The sequence below is a fragment of the Octodon degus genome, unplaced genomic scaffold (assembly GCF_000260255.1).
Source record: "Octodon degus isolate 3935 unplaced genomic scaffold, OctDeg1.0 scaffold00073, whole genome shotgun sequence".
Taxonomy (NCBI): Eukaryota; Metazoa; Chordata; class Mammalia; order Rodentia; family Octodontidae; genus Octodon; species Octodon degus.
This window is the reverse complement of record NW_004524649.1, coordinates 5,201,163-5,226,563: the sequence shown is the minus strand read 5'-3', so window position 1 is coordinate 5,226,563 and position 25,401 is coordinate 5,201,163. Positions and strand designations below refer to the sequence as shown.

The window sequence follows — 25,401 nt, the reverse complement described above, 5'->3', positions numbered from 1 at the left end:
TCCTCCTCCTCCTCTTCCTCTTCTTCTTCTTCTTCTTCTTCTTCTTCTTCTTCTTCTTCTTCTTCTTCTTCTGTCTTCAGGATTTCTGTGGTGCATATTTGTAATCCTAGTGCTTGGGAGGCTGAGGCAGGAGGGTTGCTGTGAGTTTAAGGCCAACCTGAGCTACATAATAAGATCCTGTCTGGAAAAAAAACAAAACAAAACAAAAAAAGATTTCTAAGTACTTTCTTTTCTAACAGACTTCTGTTTTAATATTTAGATCTTTGATCCATTTTGACTTTAGTTTAGTACATGGTGATAGATATCAGTTTAGTTTTAGTCTTCAACATATATCAAGCCAGTTTTTGCACACCATTTGTTAAAGAGACTATCTTTCTTCCAGTGAACATGTTTGGCCCCTTTATCAGAAATAAGGTGGCTGAGTGTGTTTGTAGTTGTGTCTACATCTTCTTATCTATTCCATTGATCCTCAGGTCTATTCTTGCCAGTACCATGCTGATTTTATCACAATAGCTTTATAGTATAATTTCAAGTCAGGAATTGTAATGCCTGCTGCCTTATCTTTGTTGCAAGGGCTTGCTTTTGCTATTCTAGGTCTCTTCTGTTTCCAAATGAATTTTAGGAATGTTTTCACTAAGTCTGTGAGGTATGCTAATGGTATTTAGCATACCGTAGGAATGTCTTGGGAATATGGCCATTTTCACAATATTGGTTCTTCCTATCCATAAGCAAAGGATATCTTTCCATTTTTTGATATCCTCTTCAATCTCCTTTTTCAGAGTACTATAATTTTCAATATACAGATTTTTACTTCCTTTGTTAGCTTGATTCCTATTTCATTTTTGGATGCTATTGTAAAGGCTGTGGTTTCCTTAATTTTTCTCTCAGTGAGTTTGTTGTTTGTGTATAGGAATGCCATTGATTTTTGAGTGTTGACTTTGTATCCAGCTATGCTACTGAATTTGCTAATAAATCTAGAAGTCATTTGTTAGAGAGAGATGTGAGTTTTGAAAGAGATGATGGCCTAAAATCATCAGCTTATTACTTATCAATGTGATGATTTATGAAATATTTCTTTCTGGATTACAGTGAAAAGAAGAGACTAGACCTGGAAAAGAAACTGTATGAGTATAATCAGTCTGACATATACAGGTAAGCAGTATGGTACTGACAGTTTTCAAAGCAACTTGCATATTTGAACCAAAATTTAAGCCATGCTCTTAATTCTGTAGTTGGAATGTTTTTACCACTCTCTTATTTCTAACATATAATGTAATTTGAATTGGCTGTTGTAATTTAATATAATCATTATCAAGAAATTTTTTTTCATTATTTAGTGGCATAATTTTAGGAATATGTTTTACTTACATATTTTAATTAGAGCAATTTCTGTAATTATTAAGGTATATAAATACTGTAGTTGATCTTTGAACAAACTGTTATAGTCAGGGTTACCTATTGTCTCATTTTTTATTGATATATGACAATAACTTTTAAAGTTATTAAAATTACAATAATGTATGGTATATATGTTATCCTTTCCTGGTTACTTACAGTGATATTAAGAACAGATTTCAATATTTTAATTTCTGTTTTATAAAAACCAAACTTCATTCTTAAGCTAAATGTATGCCATTACCTCCACCATTCATATGAAGAATTTCTGACTATGATGGCATTAAATTTTGAGCATGGGACACTAAGAGTGAGAGTGAAACTACTTGAGAGAGATGAGAATACTGTGAAACCAAATCACCCATTACCTCATCTTCAGAATTACCCTTTATTTTAAAATGAGTGTATTAAGCACCTGCCTGGCACTGGGGAGATAGCTCAGTAGAATAAGTATTTCCCTGGCAAGCACAAGGGCCTGAGTTCAATCCCCGGTCCTACCCCCCAAAAAAAAAAGCGCCTGCCTGGCAAGTGCAAGGTCCTGAGTTCGATCCCTGGTACTGAAGGAAAAAAAAAGGCATGTGCTTCCAAGGTTTCCAGTAAAAGGTAGAAGTCATATGTTCTAACAGTTCCAGAAGAGGCAAGAGACAGCTGTCTTGATGTGCAGCCCGAGTCAGAGGATTCCTTGTCAGCTGCTGTTTCACCAGCTCATGGCTGATGGGGCCAGGATGGCTGTCGGCTTCATGCAGCCTGTGCTTGGGCAGCTTCCTGTACCTTAAAATTCAAGCTAACTAACCTGGTTTCCCAAGAAGGCAGCGTGTGAGTCTAAGGTTTGTGTAGTTGGAGGCTCATTTGTAGAGGTGGTCATGCAGTTGGAGAGCAAGGCTGGGAAGAAGGAAATGGAAGCTGCCTGGTTTGGCTCCTGCAGACCTTCAGAGTAGCAGAATCAACTGTCCTGTCTCTGGTGAGCATCCTTATCCACTGTAAAGGTGGCCTGGTGGAGTGAACTACTGATACACAGGCTTCGATTCTCCTGTGCTAACAAAGAGAGACCAGCCTGGGAAAATGAGAAACACTGGGGAATTAAGCTGAGGCTGCTGCAGCTGTGGCTGGCAGAGGAAGGTGGCAAGAGATGAACTAGGGTCCTTGAAATGTCCCTCACCACAGCCCACCAGGTTCTCCATCATTACCATATCTTTCTATCCTCCCCCTAAAATTTGATGTTGCCTGAAACTTCAGTTTCTTAAGCACAACCAGTCTTTTGAGTATAGCACATAAGTATGTAGGTCAGCACCTCAGTTCCATCTGAGACTCAGCAGCTCCCAGCCGAGTAGTCTTTCGGCAGTCTCTTCACTCAGAAACAATGATTATGCACAGCTCTGCAGTGAGTTACAGCACACTGCGCCTTCAAGCAGTGCGGACCCAAAGGAACATCAAGAACTTATTAGGAGTAGTATTTTTATCACTATCCTTGCTGTTATTCTTATTTATTGCCTTTGAATTCTGTGGCACATGTTTCTGCTGCCCAGAAGTTTTCCCCTTATCTCTTTATTCTTGTTTTCCCCAATTTTGCTTAACTGTTATCATTGTGCAGTATTTGCACTGGGTAGGTCCCTAATTCCCTTTCCCTAGGCGGGGTTGTCTGGGCCTTGTGAAAGTGTCTTTCCATCTCCTGCACAGCCTTCACCACACTGTGTTTACTTAGTTGACTGTTATCCCTGTTGACTGTACCCAACTGGCATCTGTACTTGCAGAGCTGAGCATATGAGTAATTGACGGAGGATGGCTGCCTGGCTCGTGTGGCCAGCTTTGAAGGTTAATGCATGGAGAAGGGAAGAGGAATATGGATGAAGAAGGCTTGGTTACTATGGTACCTACTCTAGCAGATACTAGACACCAGCACTGCTAAGTGCTTCAGTACAAAAGAACCTCTTTGAGGTTTATCTCCATTTTTGTCATTTGTGTCTAACATGCAGATGGGCAAAACAAAAAACAGCATAAGTTCTTGTTCAGAGGAAGAATGTAATGGGTTACCACAGTCAAAGCATGTAATTACTAGCACAATAGTTCCTTGAAAATTGTTGCCCTAATTTTACAGATTTGTCTGTAATATAAAAAGGCCAATATGCTATACAATTTAATGTGGCCACATAGATGCCACTCCTGAAATCGTATTTCATTTTGAGAAATAAATCCATATGAATCTTTACCATGTGAGTGTTACAGTATGATCGCATACACATTTTTTGAGGGTGTTCTGCCGTGATGTACCTCATGTGCCACCTCATTGATGCCAATTAATTTATCTCTGAAAATGTCTATTCACTCTGTCTGTTTCTAGTCTCTTGGTAAACTATGTGAGACTTCATTATCTCATTAACAATTTTGTTAAAGAAAATTCTTAGGTTTGTCAAAATTTAACTCCATTGTTTAAAAAATCTGATTTTTTTTCCCTAGAGTTAAGCTGAAATATATAAAACTAAAGAAATACCTGAAGGAAATATGTGAATCTGAAAAGAGAGCTCATACTCGAAACCAACAATATTTAAAGCAATTCAAGCATGTCGAAGCTCATATCGGACACTTAACTACAAGTACAGAGAAGCTTCAGGAACTGAAGGTGACACCTTGAATATACTATATTTTTAAAACCCTATTTTCCAAAGAGTGGCAGTCATAAAGGTTCAGCTGGTTGCATATAACTAAGTATAAGCTTTCTCCTGAATCGCCATGTAGCCACATTCGATCAGAGAACTGGAAATTGCATTTCCTAACAGTTCTACAACAGTGGAGGAATTAATGGAGAATCTGTGTCCCAGGCAGGGTCACTAACCAGTCATAGTTGCACCGTCTGACCTCTGGTATTTGTCGGTGGAATGATCACATTTGAACAGTGGTAGAGCTGCCTCTAGAAACTGCTTTCCTTTTTACAGTGTCCTTTGTCAGTGGCTGAGCTCTTCCCTTCCAGCCCAGCAGTACCTTTTGGGAGCATTGAGAAATAAAAGCAGTCCTGGGAGTTCATCCTCGCACGCCTGTGCTGTGCAGCCCAGAGCAGCTACCTCTCAAGGCCCCTGTACTAGTGGTACCTCATTCCCCACCAGGACTTAGTTACCACAAGTGAGGGCAAGTGTCGGGGCCTGGAGTGAAGCCTTCTTCCTGACCATTTGCCTTCAATACCGGGGATCGAACTCAGGCTGGGAAGTGCTTATTCTACCGAGCCATTTCCCTGGCCCCCCACTCTTCCTTTTATTCCCCGTGACACTAGGATTTTGCAGGAGGAGGCCAGGTGTAGCCCTTGTGAGTCTGAGATCTCATTTACTGGAGTAGCACCCTATATTTCCAGTAACACAGAGAAGTAGTTAAGCCAGCACCACCCAGAGTACTTTGTAGTGATGCAGCTATCTTGTAGCTTTGCTAACCCATCTACTGCTGTAGATGCTGTTGAGTCCTGAAAATGTGGCCATGACACCTGAGGACTGTGGTTTTCTTCTGTTAATTTTGAAGGACCTTGTGACAGCTGAGATTCTTCTTCTACCAGCTTCTCCACAGCAACCATGCTGTAGGGGGCCCCAGAGTAAGCCTCTTGTTACAAAGTGGTGACTTCTAGATGTCTCTGTTATACTGTACCCCCACCTATTAATTAGTAAATACCCATGGAGTGATAGTTTGATGTTACTGGGTCTCTCACTAGGGTTCTACCAAGTAGTTCTATGATCCATTGATGAGTCTTACCTGAATTTTTACAGTAGAGATTGTGAAATGGTGATTTTTTGCTCTGTGTCCTGACTTTCTTCTATAACAAAGAACATTTTCCTCCTTTCCTCTTTTTTTTTTTTTTCTTTTTGGTACCAGGAATGGAACTCAGGACCTTGCACTTGCCAGGCAGGTACTGTGCTGCTGATCTATATCCCCAGCCTATACTTTCTTTTTATATCACAGTAGATTTAATTTTTATTTAGTCAGTGTGTTATCAGCTATAATATTTTTGTTGTTTCTGTTTTTCAAACTTGGCTTGTAGAAAGGAGTCTCCTTTTCATATAGGATCTAGGGATTGAACCTAGGGCTTTGTGCATGCTGAGCACATGCTGTACCACTGAGTGACACCCCAGCTGTTGAGAATTGTCTCATTTGGCTGGCAAGATAGCTTAGTGGTCTAAAGTGCCTGCAAGATCAGGCAGGCTCAGGGGACTACGGCTCGATCGGTCCCTAGCACCAGGGTGGGCTGAGTATGGCCAAATTGAGAGAGAGAGAGAGAGAGAGAGAGAGAGAGAGAGAGAGAGAGAGAGAGAGAGAGAGAGAGACTGACTCAGTTACTTCCTTATGGTAACACGATATAACTAGCATCCACAGTTAAAGGAGGAATGGTTCATTTAGCTCACACTTTGTAGAGGTTTCAGTTCATAGTCACCCGGCTCTGAAACGATGGAATGACAGAGGGGCATCACAGAGGAGAAATAGTCCATGGATGGCAAGCAGGAAGCAGCTTCCCACTTTCTCTCTCTCTCTCTCTCTCTCTCTTTTTTTTTTTTTTTTTGGCAGAACTGGGGGTTGAACTCAGACCCTTGCACTTGCCAGGGAAGCGCTTATTCTACTGAACCATCTCGCCGGCCCCTCTTTCTCTTTTTTTCCCCTCTTTCTCTTTATATTCCTTCTAGGCTATAAGCATGTTGGTGAGTGCTGTCCACATCGAGGCTTGGCCTTCCCATTACCAGCACCCAGAATTATGCTAGACCAATCAGTGAAATAATTTAGTTATCTCATACTTTTAATCCATATTCACATGCTCTAGATCCAGTTACCCCTGGCAAACTCCAACTATGAGTATATGAGGCTTTGTGGGGACATCTGGATACAAGGCATAGCAGGAATCTCTTTCGCTTGACTCCAGCACTTTTGCTGTGAACCCATTTCTCTGAGCCTTCTTGGCTAGGGTTGCATTGTTCTCCTTGTCTCTGACATGAAATCGGCCTTTTGCCTCCAGAGCTGTGGTTGCTCGCTGACATTGAGAAGCTGAGGGTTAGCTGTGCTCAAGCCCTAGCAAGTTTTGGGTGCAGCACTCCAGTTCTGTCTCCTAATATTTAAGTAGAGTGCCTTGAGCTCAAGAACAGTTGTCACTGTGTTATAAACCACTTTGCAGAGTCCACAGAGAAAATAAAAGAGGTGAGCAAAGCATAGAATTTTTAATAGAAAATTTCCTCTTACATTCACATTGAGGCTTTAGGTAATTATTGACTTCCTAAAACCAAGTATGGGAGCAAAGAATTTGAAAAGAAAATCATCTTTCGTAAATACTTTTATATTGAGAGCATTTGTTCTGTGTAATTATGACTTATATATTGAGCTACAAAAGAGTATCACCATGGGGATCATTTTAAAGAAAGAATAACAAACTGCATTTACAGAAATATGAAAAGCTTGATCTGTATGTATGATTCAACAATTGCAAACCTGTTGCTTTTTAGAATTTTGGGTAATAAATACCTCACAGAAGCAATCTGCTGATGACATAGAAGAGCATATTAGTAGCTGAGTGAGAAAGACTTGAGTTGCATGAAGAACTGTCCTGTCATGGCCATGTCAAGTCTTTAGTCCCATGCCTGCTGTGTGCCCACAAGACAAGAACCATGGCTTCCGAACCCAGTGGGCCATGCCATGGGTTCAGCAGAGTTCTGCATAAGGAAGTTGCTATTTTTTGTCTTCTCCTTGTTTTTTGCTGCTTCCTCTTTTGCCACTATCAAGTGGTGGCTGAAGGTGTGAGAACCACTGTCTCTTCCCAGTACTCCCCATTCAGATGTCTGAACTTTGCCTCCTCCGTTACCCAACCCCATGCAAATCTCAGAACAGAGGTGCCCATGGGGTGCTGCTTGTACTTCTGTGATGGCAGGGCTGTTTCCCTCAGCTAGAATGCAGCTCCCTCATGTGACCTGCAGATGGGTGGGAGGCAAGAAGATAAATGCAAGTGAGGCAGTGTGGGAGAAGTGGGATTCTGTGCAAATTATACTGAGTAACTGTCTCCCTCTAGGGAGATGTGCTGGACCCACGTTATTATGCATGTACCGTTGACATCTTTTAAGGTAGTATCAAAGCTAAAACAGTTTCAACTGATTATGCTAGTCATTCTGTTTCTTGGAGACCAAAGATAATGCTCAGGGCTCTTAAGGCTATTAGTGTGTTACATAGTTTTGAAACTATAGTATTGGGGCTGGAGGGCCATATTGCCTCTTGTCAGTATTGATGAAGAATCTGATAAACTCATTGTCAAAGTGGGCCCCTCTCGCTCTGCTCCTAGAGAGGCTGCTATCTAGAGAGGTCCCCGCCCCACCTGGTCCTCAGCTAGAACATTTTTCCAGAATCCCTTTGTCTTCTCTCAGACAGATTGGGTTCTCCCCAAAGCAGCACCTGAGAAGGTACTCAGCTGGGAGAAGAAGGAACATCAGGAGGCTAGATGTGGAGGCAAAGTGGAGACAGGCACAGCCTGTATCACCAAGCCATCTTCTGCAGTTGTCTGCTTCTGCTTCATTGCACAGGGAAACTGTCATGTGGTTGGGAGCATCTGGGCTGTGTATTCTGGGCACTGCCTGGCATAGATGGAGAATTGGTGGGCAGAGGCACAGGTGGCAGGGTTAACCAGGCCCCTTATAGCCAGCGGAGCTCCGTGGTTCTGAGGAGTCTTAGGCACAGAGACCTTTGTAGTGGAACTCAGAGCACACAGAGTGCTCCGGAACAAGTGTAGAGCTTCCCCAGCACCTGCGTAGCTCCAACAGCAGCAGTGCCTGGCACAGGGTCCCTACTCTGGGCAACTTGCCCCTGGTTATATCTTGGCTAGAAGTGCTGGCCCACACTTTCCATAACAAAGGCTGGATGCTGTTCTATACCTGTTCTCAGTCCTAACTGTATAAACACATCCCTCACACACATGCACTCACATGTGCACACCGACATGCCCGTTTGCTCCGCTCATCTCTCTGTCCTGCCCTACCCACTCGCTCTCTCCATCTCCATCTCTCTTTCCCATTTCTTCCCCCTTCCCTATTCCTGCTTTCCTGCCTTTGCCTACGCTCAACTCCTGCCTCTTACACTTGTTATCTTCCCACTCTGTTCCATATCTTCCTCTCTTGCACAGGTACACTCCCCATACACACTCCCTTGCTCCACTCACATGCACCCACAGCACATTAAACGTGCTAAGCAGTCTGCATCTCCTCCAGAGCTCTGCATTGTCTTCTCCCTAGCTCCCTCCAGCAGTCCCCTCCATGCCCTGCTTTAGGTCTGTGTTATGTTATCATGGGAAGCACTTTTTGCATGGGGTTGGAATTGTTTGCATGTCTGTCTTCCCTCTTCACTGTGAGCTCCTTGTCTTTCAATTTTGGTACTCGCAATATGGCACACAGTAAGCACTCAGGCAGCACTGATGGGGGCTCCCCAACTGACAGTTCTTCCATATTTTTTTGTCTTGTCTCTTATGGACCATGAACAATGATATGAGAACTAATGTGGTATTGATTATAGCGTATGTCAGTAATAGTAAATCTATTAGAGCTTTCAGTGATAACCCACTGTGGCATGTGTGCCTTAGGTTTCCCACCACTACCCTACGTTATACCTGTGCAGGAAGCATTTGGGTTTAATAACAGGTATTCTGAAGTTATAATGTCATTATTTAAAGATTGATTGTCCCTAGAAATGTGGCCATTAGGCTATATATACACCAAAAGAGAACAAGATTTGAGAACAAATATTTTGAACTTTCACGCACATTCCTAGTAAGCATTTTGACAGACACTGTGGGCAGAGCATGACCTTCAGGCTACCCAAAGACGAAATCTGTAGCAAAGTCCATTTTTATCAACCTGAGTGCATTATTCATTAATACATATTAATTGAATAAATAAACCTCCATACTTTTAGTTAAAGTTCATCATGTAGGAGAAAGTGCAAATACTGGAAAAAATAGTGGAAGAGAAAAACAGAAAACTGTGAACCTGAGTTTCATGTCTTATATTCACCTAAGAGTCAAATCAGACAGTTTATGTGAGCATACACCCATTTCTTCAACTATAGTATGAAGAGGCAAGGCCAGCTGATCATCCTAGTGTTCATTTCAGTGTTCCCGTTCTGTAACAAGAGAGTTTGCTGTGCAATCCTAACACCAAGAAAAGAAGGAAACTTGGATAGAAAAAAGGCAAAATGGTCAGGACGACAGCACCAGGACAAGAGGGACAGTGAGGGTATGGCATGAGGACACCAAGGAAGCAAGCATGACAGAATGCAGGCAGGGTGCAAGAGACCCGAGGCATCTACAGGTACCTGTGGCTCCCCTTCCCATGCCAAGACTCATTAACAGAACTCACTGAGTCAGCTGAAAGAATGCACATGTGTGTAGTGCACAAGCGTAGGGGACAGTCTCTTCAGCTTGGTCTCACAGCATCAGACCAGTGCCATGAAGGAAATAGTAACAGAACAAGTTACCAGGTGCTTGGACTCAGTGCCCTCGGTTTATCACCCAAGACTAGATTTCCCACCTAGAGCAGAGGGTGAGGGGATTGTTGTAGAGTAGCTCTGTACCACACCATACTACTGGGCATGAGTTACATAGTGCCTGAAGCAGCAAGTCTGACTGTGAGACGTCAAGGCCACATGGCTGAAGAAAATGGGGGTGGGAGTCTGCACCAGCATAAAAGGATGCATTCAAACCCCTGATACGGAAACAGGAAGCATTGAGGCCTGATGGGAGAAGTCAAGAACAACATGGGAAAGACCAGCCATTGGAGATGGAGATGTAAAGATGGCATGTACCCTGACATTGAGTTATATATTTCTAGCAGGGAAGGTCTTGGAAAGAGTCACCTATACAGTATTTTACAGAGTTTTTTCTTTTAAAAGTAACTAAATCCTTGAAGTGGGACTAGGAAGCCTCAGGTGCTGTGAAGCACAGCTGAAAGCCCCTGTTGACCCACCTTCAGAGGTGGATTTGATAAGTAATAACCAAGTGTCATAGTAAAAATGAGAAGAAAGAACAAAGCCCTTTTAGGTGTCAGTCTGTCATCCTAGGTGGTGTAGAGTTATTTTATATCAATATCGATTTATAAAAGTACCATTCTGAAAAAAAAAATAAAAAATTGGGGCCAGAGAAATAGCTCAGTAGAATAAGCACTTGCCTGGTAAGTACAAGGGCCTGAGTTCAAGCCCTGGCTCTACAAAAAATAAATAAATTAATAATAATAATAATAGTAATAATAATAAATAAGAGTACCATTCTGATTTCAAAATACAAGGTACAGCTTTTCTTTGTATCAGTAATTTTGGAACAGAGACCTATAGTTGGGTAACTTTTTCACACATATTGAGAACTTGAGATCTTGAGGATACCTTTCTTACTATTCTTCAGAAAGATGTCATGCAGTTATCACTTCCATTTTGCCTCCAGAAAATGAACTGAGTAAAACTCCCATGTTTTTCTGGAAGTGCATTCTTTGGAATGTACTGCTCTGAAATGACCCCACAGTGACAAGATCAGGGACAGTGCCTGCTGACCTCAAAAAGTGAAAGAAAACATTTGTAGTCACAGTGAAAAAGAATTTTTGTTTAACTTCTAATTATAGATTATATTCATCTGTTGCTTTTTAAAGGTGATTTCTCATGGCATCTATAAAGTATGCCTGCTTAAAGCTCTCAGAATTAAAAACTAAATATTTCCAAATTCAAAGATACAGATATAGAACAGAGAGATGTAAATTGTGTTTTCATAATTGCCTTATCTTCATCTTCTCTATTTTATTATTTGTATCATGACCTTTAAAACTTCATCTATTTTAGATCATTATTGCTCTCCATCATGTTAATAGCATTTTGCTACAGGAAAAATGAATTCCTGTTATTAAAATATGGGGCAGCATATAACATCTTTTAAAATATTATGATGGAAACACTTCAGTTTTGGTTATTGCTGTCTGCATTTTGTGTGTGTGTAAATACAAACCCCAGCCTATGTCATATTCAAGTCGAAAGCTAAGGAAACAACTCCCTGAGCTAATGATCCTGTAGGTGTATATCTAGTTGCAGTGCATAACTGCCTAATTTAGAAAATGTTTTAATATTGTACTTCTCTGTGATGGACCACAATCAGTGAATTTTTAAGAGTTACTACTAATGTACTGCATTAAAGTGCTTTTTGTGCCTTGCATCTAAGAAAAAGATCATTTTATGATTGAAACACTTTCATCAATTATAGTGGGGTGATGATTCAGACATCTTTATATAATTTTTAGTACCACAATAAACTGGATTTTTATAGTACTGATGACTCTCTACAGAATATTTTTATTCCTAGAAAATGGAGTTGCTTTAAATTGATGATCTGGGTAATAATACTCTCAAAGTATTATTACTATAATGTGACTATTAGAAAGATTATGTTACAAAGATAGTGAATAAATAAAAAGTCAGTAGGATTGACTTTTTTCTTTGTTTAGGATAAACTTTTTAGGGAAAATCATGATTTACTTTCTTATTCAAATAACTATTTTCACAATAACTTTATAATTCTTAAGCTGTAGAATGTATGTGCATGTCTATAACAAGCTTTTATTCTCTAAATAGACAAAACCCTAAAAGAAATCCATCAAACCATGTTTTATTTAATAGTATAACTAATGCTTATAGAATTTCACATTTGTCATGTTGCTTCATGAAATTGTGTAAGGTAAGCTGAATTTCTTGACATCAGCTTTCACTTTTTGCTTCATTTTTCCTTTCATGCTGTAAATCCTATAAGATATGTACGTTTTCTAGTTGTAGTGAAATTTATCACAGAATCAAACTTTGTTTACATGTAGATTGAATATGAGACTCAAATTAAGAAGATCCAGCTACTCTCAAAAGATAGCCTGGGAATGAAAGGTGAACTGAAAGATGAAGGCAAAGAAAAGGTAATAAATTAAAATAATAAACTTTCTGTTTGTAGGTGATTTCTAGAATGTTCATATTTTAAAGAAATCACCTTATTATAAAGGTTGTTTGATTAAAACTTACGTGATTAAAGATTTTTGCTTATAGAGCATTGCCTTAATATCTAATTAAATTTGCAGAAAGGCAGTCACTTTGGGGTTAAATTTAGATTCCAAAGGAAAATCTCAGTGTTACTTAGTTTTTCTAAATAATGCTTTGTAGCTACTTTTTGTCTTTCTTTGAGAATGTTTTAAAAGAAAAGTAAACAAAATGTGACATTTGACTTCTTTCCTTACTGTGTTTAATTTTGTACATTTTAACCTTTTCACAGAGAAAGTGGAAAAGAAAGATTGCATATCTAAGCAATAGACAAAAAGACTGGCAAGGAATACTTAAATAAATTCTGCTGTGTATCTGCTGTAATGCAGGCTTCTAATCCTCCCACCTATCTCCATATAAATGATTCTGTTCAAGACCATAGATGTTTTCTTCACTAAAAGCAGTAAAGCTCTTTTAGATGAAATGTCTAAAAACATCTTGTAATAACTTGGAGCATGCTGGCAAGAGTAGTCACTTGTGACTATGTGTGAAACCCCCTCAGCCGGTCGATATTGTAATAAGCAGAAATGGTCGCATCACTCCATTATTCAGAAAAGCCAGCAGCGTGCTTGTTCCTTAGGCTGCAGCATTCATTAAGAAAAGCTTACTGGGCTGAAAGCTGGGAACTGATGATAACGGGATATGATTTTCATATTTAATGCTTTCCTTGGAAGAGTGTGTGTGCTACAGATTGATAGAAGAATCAACTGCTACTTTACTAAAAGACTTTCAGGTTTGCCCTATAGCTACCGATGGAATCATTCAGCCAAGAAATTAACTTTTTCTCCTTTTACCTGCTTTATATATCTGCTAAGCAGGCTGCCTGGCTGCCAGTAAATGTTATTATGCAGTTAACTGTTTGGTATTTAAGACTCTTATCAGAAAAGAAACAGAGGCCACACTATTTTGTTTTTATAGTAGGAGGAAGGTTTTAGTTTTTCTTTCTTCCGTGCATTAGCAGGCATTAATCTGAGTTTATAGGAAGTTTTAGTTTTCTTTCTCATAGATTAGAAAGTTAAAAAAGCTAGAATTTAGGGCATTCTTTAAACTGTAAGATACAAAACACCATGCCCCGGCAACCTTGACCTATATAAAAAGGCCTTTAATGATAAATGATCTGTATACCATTAGATGGAGGCCCAATGTGGTATAATGTGATAGACTTCTAAACCATTCAATTTTTCTGTTTGACATCTGGTCATGAAATAATTGACATGTCTTTAATCTATAAACCAGTTTGTTCTTTCTGTACCGCTCCTGATAGACACATTCTTAGTATGGTGGTATCAATGGTACTTAAGTAAGACGGGAGACTTTTTTTTCTATTTGCACTACTGATTCCTCACCTTGCATATAGTTATGAAGTGTTCTTTTAAGTCGTATTTAAACAGAGACAAGACATACTGCTGACAACTCCTTAAAATGTTTCACTTAATAATTAAGATAGAAGTGTTTTCCCTTATTCTAAAAGGTGTCATCTTCTCAAAAGCTTTGACTGTTGACTCCATGTGAGAATTAATTAGGTAACATTTTGAGAAACTAGTATCTTTTCCATTGATACTCAGTTAATTAAAAGATAAATATATTATAGCAAAATCATGACTTAATCCTTATTTTAAGACTAACTCCCCAGAAGTTCCATATCTCATGAGTTCTCTTTGTTATCAGAAATCTGAGTACCTCATCCTCAGCCAGCCCCATTCATTCATTTGCACCCTGAGTTGTTTGCTTCCAGGGACTTTCCTAATTCAGGATGTAGTTGTTGAGCAGCTGCTCTGTTTGAGAAGCTACAATAAGCCCCTCTGTGAATGTCTCAATTCTTGCTCTCAAGGTGCTTCTAAGGAAGCACTGTTCTTGCTAGAGCACAGGAGAGTGTGTGATTTGAGATGGTTACAGACAGGTGTGGCTGCATGGGGACGGCTGGGACCACTTCCTCCACCACGAGTGGGTGACCAGGCATCATTGGAGGAGGCATTGGAGGAGTAGTAGGCTGAGGCTGCTAGGGCTGTGTAGACAGGCGATGTAATGGCTAGAGGAACAGGAGCTGGAAAGCCCAAAGTACAGATGCCATCTGGCAGAAATCAAAAGAACTTTGTTGGGTACATGGTAGAAATGACTTTGAACAAGAGCATCCTGAGACCTGGTACCTGGAGTGCATGCTTAGTCTAGGAAGAGCAGCCTCCTCCTAGGATTACCACTTGGGCATATGTGGTAAGCAGGGGAAGGACTTGCATGCAGAGCAGTTGGGTCCAGGGCAGGTGCTGCAGGTGGTGAGGCTGGCAGTGTGACTCAGGGTGGACTGGGAAGGGTACATGAAGCTGAGATGTGGGGGCAGGTGCACAGGAGTTGTTCCATAGTTCCTGTGCCAGGGAGCTGTTGTGGAGGGAAACACCAGGGGAAGGGAAAAGCTCCAGCCGTTCTGAGAATTCTAAATCATCGAAAGAGAGCTTTAAAAAGTGGTTGTACAGAGGGTCCTGGCAGTGTGGATGTACCCTACATAGTAATTTAGATGTCAAGAGAAGTCATCAGGTAGGTAGTGTTTGTCTTTTCATGTAAAACCCTGACTCAGTTCTGCATTAAGCCACCCACTCTGTGCAGGCATGCAGGATTGTGTTCTTTCAAAGGGTAGAAGACTAGTCTGCTCGCTCCCTCAGCTTATTTCAACTCTTATTTAGCAAAAAAACAAAAACAACAAGAAAAAGAAGATACAATTCAGGCCCTGTTTGAATCCTCACAAGCTTTACTGTCATAATGCTTTCCCTGTATTAGCTATTGCCATTTTTATTTTGGTGTGAACCTTGATTCCATTTGTAGAAATGTCCTTCTGGTTGCTTATTTGTGTTGTATAAGCAATGACTAGAGAACATGTCAAACACACCAAAACATATGTACTAGGCACTTATGGGTGAGACTATACATGTTCCCATGGGGGCTGTGAAGTTTTTTTGAACTATATTGTAAACTCTGTTCCACTAAAAGCAGAAGGGCCTAGGCCAGCACACTGTCAGAACTGAGAACCAGGGAGGCCAGGAGACCTCATCACAGGACTGGAGGCTGCTGGAGCAGTATCATCTCCCCTGCTGTAACCCTCCTGCCCTGCTTCCAGTACTCTCATTACTTAGTGGCGACAACAGGTAGTGACACCTGCACACTTGCCAGCTGTTGCTCTCAAAATCTGAGCAGTACTTGCCGGACCAGGGCAGCCAAGTAGGCCTAGGTCCTCTCTAAGGGCAAAAGGGCAGACTTTGTGTAGCAGAAACCTGATGGAGGTCATTATCACTTAGGGAGAAGGAGTTGCTAACACTGGTGCCCTGCTTAAAAACAGACGACTTAGATGCATTCTCTCAGAAGTGGATTCCAGAACAAGGATTTGAGCACATGCTCTCACTTGGTTGGGAGGTAGCCCGGGGAAGCACAACTAAGGTGTGAGTGTGAGAGTGAGGAAAGTGACAAAAACAAATAAAAGCATCCCATGAGAGAGAAGCATTGAACACCTGATACTTAAGCCCGTGGGAACCTTGGAAGATTGCAGAACAGGCCTCAGAGGAGACCTGCCCTCGGGAAGGACAGGAAGGTCCTTCCCCTGTATCTCAGCCATCTGTGATTGCACCCAACTCTGCTTTCAGGTGGCTTCATGCCAGCCATCTGAGACACAGGAGCTCATGGAGGCCCTGGGCTTGTGCAGCATGATAGGTCCAGGTCTGGCCCCAGCCCTCTCCACTGCACTGGACAGAAACAGCAAGTGGAGGAAGAGAAGGTGGGCTGTCATGTCGAGTTCTCTGTCCTACCATATAGCCTGTTGTAGCATGCATGCGCACCACATCCATTACAATTCTTATAGAATAGCAACTATTTTTATATTCATTTTACACATTAGGGAAAGAGTGCTGAGGTAAGTTATATGGCTTGTCCCCAGGACACACATCTGATAAGTGGTAGAATAAAGGTTTGGATCCCAGGAGACTGGTCTGGAGTCTTATTTTATTTTCTATATTTTTGCTTTCTCCTTTTTTTAAAAAAATTATTTTGGTCTGCAATGCTAATATTTATGAACTCGTACTATGTTTAAGTTACCAAATCAAATAATGTATTTTGGAAAATAGTTGTAGATAGACCTTGGAGGAATTAGAAATTTAGCATCCCATGAGAGAGATGGGATGAAGTCAAGAATGAAAGGAGAACAGTATTTTTAAAGCTCACTTTTAGTGGGTACATAGGTTAGGCAACCATCCTTCTTTGCTCCCCTGGATGATGGAATTACGTGCTGAAGGCCTTCACAAAGGAAGAACTAAGATTCATAGATACAGGACCATGCCTTGCCATGGGGTGAGGGGAAAGAAGAGAGACTGGGCAAGAAGGCAAAGGATAGAAGTCCATTTTTCAAGGAGATAGATTTTGTGAGAAACACTGCTTCTTTCCTCTTTTTGATAGTACAAGGGATTAGAGAAGCTCCACAGAACAAATATTGATTTCTTGTTCTTTAGAAGATTTTCAAATTTCATATGTGTATATTCCATGAAATCCTGACTTATTAGAAAAAAAGCATTCCTTACACAGCCTGAGAAAAACTCTGGCAATGACCATCTTAATTAATGTTCACATACGCTTTGTCTTAGCAGTCTACTTTTGGTCATCTATTCCATAGGAATAAATGCTTTAGTTCACAATGCAGAAATCTTGTTTGTCTATTGAGCATTGTCTTTACTAGCAAAACATGGGAAATCCCTAGGATTAGCAAGGAAGGAGGAGCTGGCCTGGGAGAGGGCAGGGTACAGTCTTGGGTTCAAGCGCTCTGTGTATATTGAGGGGAGTCCAGGGTATCAGCCAAGGGCCCTGGGGTTTTTGTAGGAGAGGAGAGCAGAGTGCAGAGGACCATATAAGGTATGCTTTCACATTTACATACGTGCCCAAACCTCTGACTCTAGGAATTAGGTTTGTGTGAGTTGGGAGAAAGGTTTGAAGGTTATGTGCAGTTAGCCTTGCCACCTCAAGATGGGGAGAGAGAGGAAGTGAGATAAACACCAAAGAATAATTTGTGCTTTACACTGCACCTTCCTTCTATGATTTAATAACATTGATGCAGTTTTTTAAATTTGAGGAATAAATGACCTGGTGGTTAATGTGTTCCAGGAAGAAAGATCCAGCCTGGGGATGAGGCTACTCTTTTTATTGTAGTAAAGTCTGAGTTGTTTATCTCCTTTCTCAAATATTCCTGAATTTTAGAGAGTGGAATCAGCATTCTTTCCTTCCCATGTAGTTCTGCACATTTATTTTGTGATTAGGGAAATCAGAGGGATAAAGCTAGATCTCTGAGTTGCCATATGGAGATTGTGGAATAGATCCAGGCTACAATGAATTGTATTATGCTTAAAAAAGACTTGTCGGGGCCAGGGAGATGGCTCAGTAGAATAAACGCTTCCCTGGTAAGCGCAAGCGCAAGGGCCTGAGTTCAATCCCCGGTTCTGCCAAAAATAATAATAATAATAATAATAATAAAAAATAAAAAAGACTTGTCACCAGGGAGTGGTGGTGCATGCCTGTAATCCCAGCACTGGGGAGGAGGTTGAAGCAGGAGGATACTGTGAGTTCAAGGCCAGCTTGGGTTCTATAATGGGTTCAAGGCCAGTCTGAACTACATAGTGAGACTTTGTCTCAAAAAGAAAAGAAAAAAAAAAGAAACCTACCAGAAAAACTTAGATACTTGTTGAGTTTCTTCATTTTGAAAACCATGATTTGGTGCCAGCAAGATAGCTCAGTGGATTAAGCACCTGCTTTGGCAAGTGCAGGGACCAGGGTTCGATCCTCAGTCCAATATGCCATGCCTGCCCCTCCCCTGGGGAGCTCTGAGTCCAGGCATGGTAGCACATGCCTGTATTCCCAGAGCTGGGGAGGCTGAAAACAGGAGGATCACTAGGAGTCTGATCTGATCTGTGTAGTGAGACCCTATACCAGGGGGTCATTTCTGTACAGATATTCCCTGTTTAAGAACTTACTTATTTAACAATTATTCAGACTTACTGCCTGCTGCTTGGACTTGTGACCTCTGTGTGTGTGTGTGTGTGTGTGTGTGTGCGCACACACACAGTTCTGTACATCTTGTTTATAGAGCTACAATGTCTTTTTTGGTACAGCATATCTTTTTTATGCAGTGTTGTAATTTTTGCTAATTGCACTGTACAGAACTATAGTTTTTTTGTTCTCTTATGCATCACAGTACCACGTGTAAGAGTTATACAAATAAAACCAAAACCATCAAGTTGGAGTTCCCTTAAACCATTACCTTGTTCTGAATATTGTAATGTACAGTGTATACAGTTCTTCATTTGGTGACCCAACTCATTTAATGACCCAGTTGAAGAAATTTAACTTGGCTGTTAAACAAGAGATGTCTATGTGCTGCCAAAGCATGCTGGCTCTATTTTCTTTTTAAATAATTTCTGTCTCCTGTTCTTTAATTTCTTACAGTGCTGGGGATGGAGCCCTGGGCCTCATGCATACCAGGCAGGCCTCTACCACTGAGCCCCACCCCAGCTCCTATGTCTTTATTGATGGACTGAATATGGATATTATTTCTGTACTTTATGTTAGCTTCTCAGATGCAGTTTCCCTTAGTTCTTTGTCTACCATGTTTAGTACCTGGGGTTTCCCATGCACAGTTTCTCTTGACTGCTCTATTTTTCCTTCTCATAGTTTCTCATAATTTTTCATAATTTTTGTTGAAATTTACACATTTTAAGGAATAAAATGTGGAACCCTATGATCAAATTCTCCCCTCACTGAGTTTGTTGCTGCTGTTTGTCTTGGTTATTTGGTGACTTTATGAACTCATTACTCATTATGTAAAGTCCATATTCTTTTCCATATGTGGTCACTAAAGTTTCTGTGCAGTTGATTCAATGATCAGTTAATGACCAAACAGGATGTTATGTGTCTGAACACAACATAACTTTTTTATTAGTTTTATTGAGAAACAAATAATAATGAGACAGTTTCAAAACCAATTACTAGCACAGTTTCAGTAATTAATACATTGCATATTGTTGTCTTCATAGTGGTTATTCATAGTACAAGATGCAGACATGATATCCTGTCCAAATACTATGAGTTCAAATTTTTCTTCTCATTGAATTAAGAGAAAGCTATATATATATATATATATATATATATATATATATATATCCTATTTTGTATATACAGATACAAAATGGTTCTTTATTTATATCCCCCTTTTTTGTTTAGTTTTGTCAGAGATAGGTATTCCATTGCCATTTAAATATTGTAGCTACATGAATTCAGCAAAATAATCTAATATAGTCCAGTAGTCCATAATAATAGTGGGTTATCTGTGGGACTGGCAATGTCAGAAGTTGTTGACTTGAGCCTTTTACAGCTCAGCATATTAATTTGGCTTTACTTTATATACTTCATTTTTATACTTTTCTGCTGGATGGTTAAGACTAAGATAAAGCAAGATCTATGTAACATGACTTGTAGCTTTTGGATCTGATAAGGTCGTTCAAATCCCCTCAGAATTTATCCTGAGACCTTGTACCTCAGATTGTAGACCCTTTGTCAGTGTCAGCCATGTGGATGAGTCATGGCCATTGCTTGACCAATTTGCTCTCTGTGAAAGCCTGAGAGAATGTTTTCTCTCCATGTGACTCTCCTTAGGCACGTTCTACATTGTCAGTCACTTTCCTCTTTGGCCCCATAATCTCCTTGATCAGAAAAATTGGGACATCATTGAGTTACAGGATGTTATTGTACAGTGAACACAACATAAGGTTACCAGTGCCTTAGCATAAGCACCTCCGTCTTGAAACATCACCAGGCTCCTGTGTCATAAGCAAGCCGTTTGCACTCTTGCTAAATGATTAGGAATGCCTAAAAACTGCTAACTCCAGATGCTCTTGAGGCTGAGTCTCTCAACATATAACACCTCTGTTTACAGCCTGCCTTTGCAGATGCACCCAAGAAAAGGGAATAAAACCCAAGTGTTTCCAGCCCCAGGGTCCATCTGAGAACTACCATGATTGGCATGGACTCTGTCTGGAAATAGCACTGGCCACTTGTGTGATCACTGCATATGATAATGCTGGGCTAAGACATATCAGTCCTTCCTGTCTGCCTGGGAAAACTATTGTCCATTTGTGTGGTGAGCTCAGCAGCTTTGCATCCTAGGAGGACATGGCATTGGCCCCAAGGACTCTGCATGGGAAGGAGGATCATGGGATCTAGCAGCATCACCACCTGTGTAGACAGCACCAGTCTCCAGATACCCAAGTATGGGCTCTGTTAGCTCCAGAGTGTTACTGATAGCTGGTGAAAGCAAGAAGCTTGGGCATGTACTCTAAATCTACAGCTGCTTGTGGAATCAGCTTGCATAGCAGCAGCACAGTGCAGATAGACAAGGACGATTAATGCTTACAGTATCGGCCTGTGCCCTGGCACAGCTGAGTGAGTGAGGATGTTCCTGGTACCCACACTCATCTTGGGTCACTGTGTTCTGCTCACCAAGCCACCACTGGTCATCAGCAGTGCTTTTCCAATTGAGCCTAGGCCTCCACCCAGGGCCACAGCTCATACAAGGTGATGGACTTGCAGTGCTTAGGCACTGGTCTTTGTGGGAACCTTCTAAATGTGAAGATCTTAAAATGTGTAAGATGAACTGTGTGCTTTGTAAGCTGACCTGAGTGTACACATCTCTTCTCTGACAGATATTTGCTCCCTTTCAGGCTGCTTGTGACGCAGAGCTTTCTTTACATGTCCTCAAGTAGAGTTCTCAGTCGTGGCTGAGGCTTTCCCCTGGGACTCATCCACACAGTTCACAGCTCCTCCTTAGTCCTCCCTTCCTCCTCTGCAGAGCTAGAGCTCAGTACTTCTCCCACCATTCCTGAGCTCAGCCCAGCAGAGCATGTAGGAGCTGCCGACAGTCCCAGGAATGCACTGGGGCTTTCAGACCCCCCTCAACTTCCCTTTAAATCTTTCGCTAGCTGTTATTTATCCCAAGTTACCTCCTACCTTAAGCAACCTGCTTACTAAACAATTACTCTTTATTATTTCCAACAAATTCCCCAGGGAAAACAGCTAACATTTACTCTAGGTAAACTCAATGCCAGGTCAAATAAATAGTCACTGTGCAAGGTCTCCCAGGGAACTGTGAGGTCACATGATGGCCGTTCTCTAGAAATAGGTCTTTAATGGGATTCTGTTCTCCCACTCCTGTGGCTGCTGAGCTGCTGGTTTTCACCGTGAGCACAAGTCTTCAGGGTCCTGCAGACCTAAGGAGGAGGTTGAGAAGAAGGTAGGTTCCTACACCATGAAGCCCACTGTTTTGGCCTAGAGTCAGTTACTTTCCCTGAATAAGTATTCCCTGGTTACCATAAGCCTGATGAGTTTTCAAAACTCTGAGAAGTCATTCTTAATATTTTCAGGAGCATGGAGTTTTCATGGATCCTTTTCCATTGTTCTCTCTTGATCATTTGCGGACTTCAAAGTTGTTTCTTGTATTTCAGAAACAGAAGAGACAGTATGTTGGTGGAGCAAGACCTTAATTCTGTTTTTGTGTTGTGTAGCATTTTCTCTCTTTCAGTATGGGCCTCACTTTCCATCTGCAGGGGAGGGATAAAAATACATCTCTCTCCTATCCCATGCATCTATCTGAGATAACTGTTCAGACCTGTGGAGGTGGTTTTGTCCCCTTTGAAGGCTTCAGGCTTGTTATTTCTGGTTCTGCTTCATGCTATATGTCCTTGATCAAGCCACTGAACCAAGCCCTTTGCTTCTGTCTCAATCTCTCTATCTTTCTCAGTGAAAGATCATGTTTACTCTTGGCCATAAATTTAAATTGGTGATGCACACCTGTAATCCTAGCACTTGGGAGGATGAGGCATGAGGCTACCCCATACTACAAAATACACAATAAGTTTAAGGCTGGCCTGGACTACATAATAAGACTGTCTCAAAAAAGCAATAAAGCAAAATTATTTGAAATTATTTTGTTGAAACTGATGTGATTTATAGTTTGGCCATAAGTTATGAGTATTTTGTGGAGGTTGTAGTATATTTTAATGCCATCCTGAAGGTGGTTATTGGAAGTATAGTATATGAAATGTTAGGAATAATTTTGAAACCTCTAATAGTCATTTGTATGCCCCCCCCTTTTTTTTTGCTATTTTCTTTATTTTTTGATAAACTTCTTCATTAAATCTGAACTCAGTGGAGAACTCTCACAACTCACAGCTTTTTAATTTTGCTTTGGTTTATTTTTTATTTTTTTATATAATTTCATTGAGAGACAAATAGCAATGAGACAGTTTCGAATCAAATTGGTATGACAGTTTCAATAATTAACACATTGCATACGCTCTTCCCAGTAGTTATTTGCTGTACAAGATGCAGACATGATATCCTATTTACAAACACTACTATGACAAATCCCTCTATTCATTAAAAGAATGTAACTATATATCTATCCTAACCATTTTGAATACACAGATACAAAATGGACATTCATCTGTATCCCCTTTTTTATTTAGTTCCATCATTTGAATATTATAGGTGTGTTAACTCAGCAAAATATTGTAAAAGAGTCCAGTAGTGCATAATAGTATTGGGTCTTCCTCTTGACTGGCGGTGTCAGAAATTGTTGACCTCAGTCCCCTGCACCTGAACATAACAGCATGGCTTTACTTCTTATACTTCGTTTTTATACTTTTCTGTTGGATGGTTAAGACCAAGGTAAAGCAAGACCTATATAACAAGAAATGTAACTTTGGGATCTGATAAGGTCAATCAAATCCCCTCAGGATTTATCCTGAGATCCTGTACCTCAGATTGTAGATCCTTGGGCAGTGTCAGCCATATGGATGAGTTAGGGCCATTGCTTGGCCAATGTGCTCTCTGTGAAAGCCGGAGAGAATGTTTTCCCTCCATGTGACTCTCCTAAGGCACACTCTACATCATCGATCACTTTCCTCTTTGGCCCTATAATTTCCTTGATCAGAAAATTTGGAACACTACTGAGTTACAGTACAAGTTCTCATATGTCCTGAGTCTTAATTGACCTTGGAAAGCTAGGGCCAAAATGTTTGCTTTCCTTGTGGCCCTCTTTTTTCTCTAATTTTGGTCTGCAAACTTAGGTTGTTAACCCTCCAGAAGAGAAGCTTATTGTTATTACCATACAACCTAGGCTGTTAAGCTTAACCTCACTATCTGTCTGAGTATCAAACATCTTAGGCGTAACAGGGAACAGGTATTTTTCATCAAGTATTGATATGTTGAACTTTAAGTCCCTACAGAATATGATGAAAAAACATTTAAAACTTAAAATATATTTTAAAAATAGTCATAAAGAATTATATAATTCTTATGTTTACACATAAGTCCAGAAATCTAACCATATACAACGTTGTAGCAGGAGAGTCCCACAACATTCCTTTTCCTTTCTCCTGCCTTCATTCACCACCCCCTTCTTTTTGAACAATCATCTTCCTAGGAGACAGCACAGCAGCAACTGGCATGTCATGACAAGCAGCCCATATTCAGAAGACCAGAATGACAGGCACTCCAAGCATGAACCTACTATTATAAATTGCCATCTTCAGTTTAGTTGCTTAGTTCACAGGTGTCTGTATATATAGTCAGTCAGGGTGAGAATCATTCCAGTTAACTGCTAGATTTAAAAATCTTCTGAAGATTCTCAGGATCATTGCCTTGCCCATCTTCTACATATAACTGTATGACTTGCCACTGTCATGTTTCCTAGCTCTTCTCTTTGCTCTCTTTTCATTGTCCTCAAGTTCTTGCTTTCCTTTTAGTTGTATTGTACCTTTCTATTTGTATTTCTTCTTTTGAGTTCTTATACTAGGGAAACTATACGATATTTACACATGTGTGTCTGGTTTATTTCACTTATGAGTATATCTTCAAGTGGCATCCACTTCAATGTAAAGGCTTTGAGTTTATCATTCATTATAGCTGAGTAATACTCCCTTGTATAAAAATACCACATCTTTTTTATCCATTCCTCAGGTGATGGGCATCTTGGTTGTTTCCAAGATTTGGCTATCACAAACTGTGCTGCTATAAACATAGTACACATATATCCCTATGATATGATGTTTTCAGATCCTCCAGGAAAATTCCCAGTAGAGGAATAGCTGCATTAAATGGGATTTCCAGTCCAAGTTTTCTAAGGAGTCTCCACACTGATTTCCATAATGGTTGCACCAGTCTACATTCCCACCAGCAGGGGAGAAGGGTTCCTTTTTCCCCACAGCCTCTCCAACATTTGTTGTTGGTTGATTTCTTTATGATAGCCATTCTTTCTGGAGTGAGATGATATCTCAGTGTTGTTTTAATTTGCATTTCACTGGGGGGCCTGCCCCTTAGCTCAGTTCTTTAAGTGGCTGCTTCAACAAAGCAGTCAGACTCAGATTGCTGTGGTTCGATCCCCACAACACAAGCCAGCCAGTCATGCCTTGAAGGCATTCGAAAAAAAAAAAAAAAAAAAAAAAAAAAATTTGCATTTCACTGATGGCTAGTGATGTGGAGTATTTTTTCATATATTTATTCACTTCTTTAATTTCATCCTCTGAGAAGTGTGTGTCCATCTCGGATGCCCGTTTCTGGACTGGGTCTTTAAGTTTTGGGGCCCTAGTGTTTTTTAGTTCTTTATAAATTCTAGAGAGCAGACCTTTGTCTGAGTACTTATCTGTCATGATTTTTTCCAAATTTGTGGGTTGTTTTTTCACTTCGTTGGTAATTTCTTTTGACGTGCAAAAACTTCTCAATAAGAGCAGGTCCCAGTTCTTAATTCTTTCAAGTGTTTCCCATATGATTTGATTTTTGTTCATTAACTCTTTGTCTACCCCTGTGTCTTCAAGAGTTTCTCCTACTTTCTCTTCCAGGAGATTTAGTGTTTCTGTTTTAATGTTTAGATCTTTAATCCATTTTGACTTT

The 25,401-nt window shown here is 40.5% G+C and overlaps 1 protein-coding gene across 2 annotated transcripts in view; it reads left to right on the top strand.

Moving 5' to 3' along the window:
* Positions 1 to 25,401, top strand: part of Kiz (kizuna centrosomal protein) — a 105,235-nt gene that overhangs the window by 7,762 nt on the left and 72,072 nt on the right. The window contains exons 2-4 of one of the 2 annotated variants that reach the window (XM_023720147.1): positions 1,090 to 1,152; positions 3,850 to 4,012; positions 12,228 to 12,320. In XM_023720147.1, the coding sequence (XP_023575915.1) occupies positions 1,090 to 1,152; positions 3,850 to 4,012; positions 12,228 to 12,320 (319 nt within the window). The remainder of the gene's footprint in view (positions 1 to 1,089; positions 1,153 to 3,849; positions 4,013 to 12,227; positions 12,321 to 25,401) is intronic. The other variant, XM_023720148.1, reaches the window with a different exon arrangement.